This window comes from Emiliania huxleyi, assembly GCF_000372725.1.
Source record: "Emiliania huxleyi CCMP1516 unplaced genomic scaffold EMIHUscaffold_3800, whole genome shotgun sequence".
Lineage (NCBI taxonomy): Eukaryota > Haptophyta > Isochrysidales > Noelaerhabdaceae > Emiliania > Emiliania huxleyi.
Genome location: NW_005199118.1, coordinates 1 through 1,865, shown reverse-complemented (window position 1 = coordinate 1,865; position 1,865 = coordinate 1). Strand labels below are relative to the sequence as shown.

The 1,865-nt window shown below is 63.4% G+C and overlaps 1 protein-coding gene across 1 annotated transcript; it reads left to right on the top strand.

The window, feature by feature from the left end:
• Positions 1–1,118: 1,118 nt before the first annotated feature.
• On the top strand, positions 1,119–1,766 carry EMIHUDRAFT_124007 (glutamine synthetase; the record flags this gene model as incomplete). The annotated part of the gene is made up of 3 exons (XM_005771542.1): positions 1,119–1,202; positions 1,294–1,443; positions 1,586–1,766. Coding segments are annotated over 3 exons (415 nt in total), but the record flags the coding sequence as incomplete, so codon positions are not given.
• Between the last annotated feature and the right edge of the window lie 99 nt (positions 1,767–1,865).

Below are 1,865 nucleotides of genomic sequence, written 5' to 3'. Positions count from 1 at the left end.
AGCAGGAGCCGACGCTAGTCGGGAGCTGTGTCATGAGCCTCGTCGCTCGGAGGTCCCGCGCACAAAGCGGCGGGCAGCGGCGGGCGCGGGGTAAGGGTTCCCGCCCGCTAGGCGCTGCCCTCTGCGCCGAGGCTCGACCCGCTTCTCCTCAGTTCACTAGCACAACCTAAAGTTTGTTTATCAGGATGTCTTGGCACCAGGGAGGGAGCGGAGACGGTGGGCAGAGAGCGAAGTGGGTGAGACTGATGATGCTCCTTCGACTTAGGGAGCGGTTCAGATGCTGGGCGGGCTTCAGGGTGGTGCTCACGCGAAAAGGAATCGACGCGATGTGCAATTAAAGCATACAAGAAGGGGAGAAGGAAGAGGAGAGACGCCGGTGAGGACGAAGCAGAAACTAGCGCAGACGAGAGCAGGGCTCTTTTTTCCTTTCTTTTTTTGGGCCCTGTGGGCACCCTACGCTCGAGGAGCTGTCCAGCCGCCTCACCGGTCGCGTGAAGGGCTTTGCGACTGAGGAGGCGGCGCGCGAATACTCGCGTGCATCCATCATCGGTCGGCAGGCGAGAGCGCCACTCGCTCTCCGCCTCCTTCACCGCCCTCGCCGCCGTCCGCATCATGGAGGAGCAAGCGAATTCAGCGCGGCTGGCGCGAGCGAGCGAGTCGCCGGCAGATTCGGCGGCGTCCGGTTCCACGCCAGTCGCCACTCACTCGAGCTCGCGCCATTCCTTGGTTGGTGTGAAGCAAGGAGATGGAGTGACACAAGGATTCTGGGGCGCAAGACTGACCATGACGCTGCTTGTCATGCCCATGCAAGGTCTGTGCCTGTGATTTGTGCCTGTGTGTGTACGTGCGGCGTCTCGTTTGTTTTGTGTTTGTTTTCCGATTCGTAAGAAATGCGGGCACTTGCGGGCACTTCGAATTGTGATTTCTGTCGCGCCTGTTTCCCGTCTGTTCTTTTATCATCCAGACCGACCACAGATTGTGGCAAGGATCACCAAAAGGCCCCCAGGGCGGAGGACCCCAAGGAGCGGCCGAATCCTGGGGTCGTCAAACGGGAATCCTGGGGGGGGGGTGCAGAGGATAGCCTGTGGCGTTACCGAGACGCGCTCACACAACGCATCATGGCCTTCCCTGTGCTCCCCCCCTACACCAAGTGCGACCTGTCGATCCAGGATCGCTTCGCCCAGCTCGACCAGGGCGGCAAGGTGTGACGCCGACTCGCCTCGCACCTCCCCGCACCAACGTCCCGCCACCGACTTGCGGCCGGCGCTGCGGCTCACCGCCACTCTCACGCAGGTGATGGCCGAGTACATCTGGGTGGGCGGCAAGGGCGAGCTGCGCTGCAAGACCAAGACGCTCGACGCCCCCCCCAAGTCCGTCGATGACCTCCCGATCTGGAACTTTGACGGCTCTTCGACCGAGCAGGCGCCGGGCGAGGACTCGGAGGTGTGTTGCCTCCCCTCCAGAGCCGCTTCGGACGGAGACGCGCACCACCACTCAACCCTCCCACGCCTCAGCTCTTCTCGCGCCTCCTCCGCAGCCGCAAAGCATGCCACGTCCCATCCCTCCCACCCGCGCTCGGCCGCAGGTGCTGCTCAAGCCGTGCGCCATCTACAAGGGACCCGTTCCGCCCGGGGAAGCCCGAACATCCTCGTGCTCTGCGACTGTTTACAGCCCCGACCCCGGACGGGGCCGCGCGGTCCTCGGCGCGGCCAATTCCCGAACAAACACCCCGCGTGGTACCCCCAACCTCAAATCATGGGACAAAGGTTAATCTGCCGGCCGGCCCCCGGTCGGCCGTTCGGTCGGTCTGTCTCTTTCTCTGCCGGCCCTTCATCCGGCTCTATGAACGCGCCCCTTCGATTTTC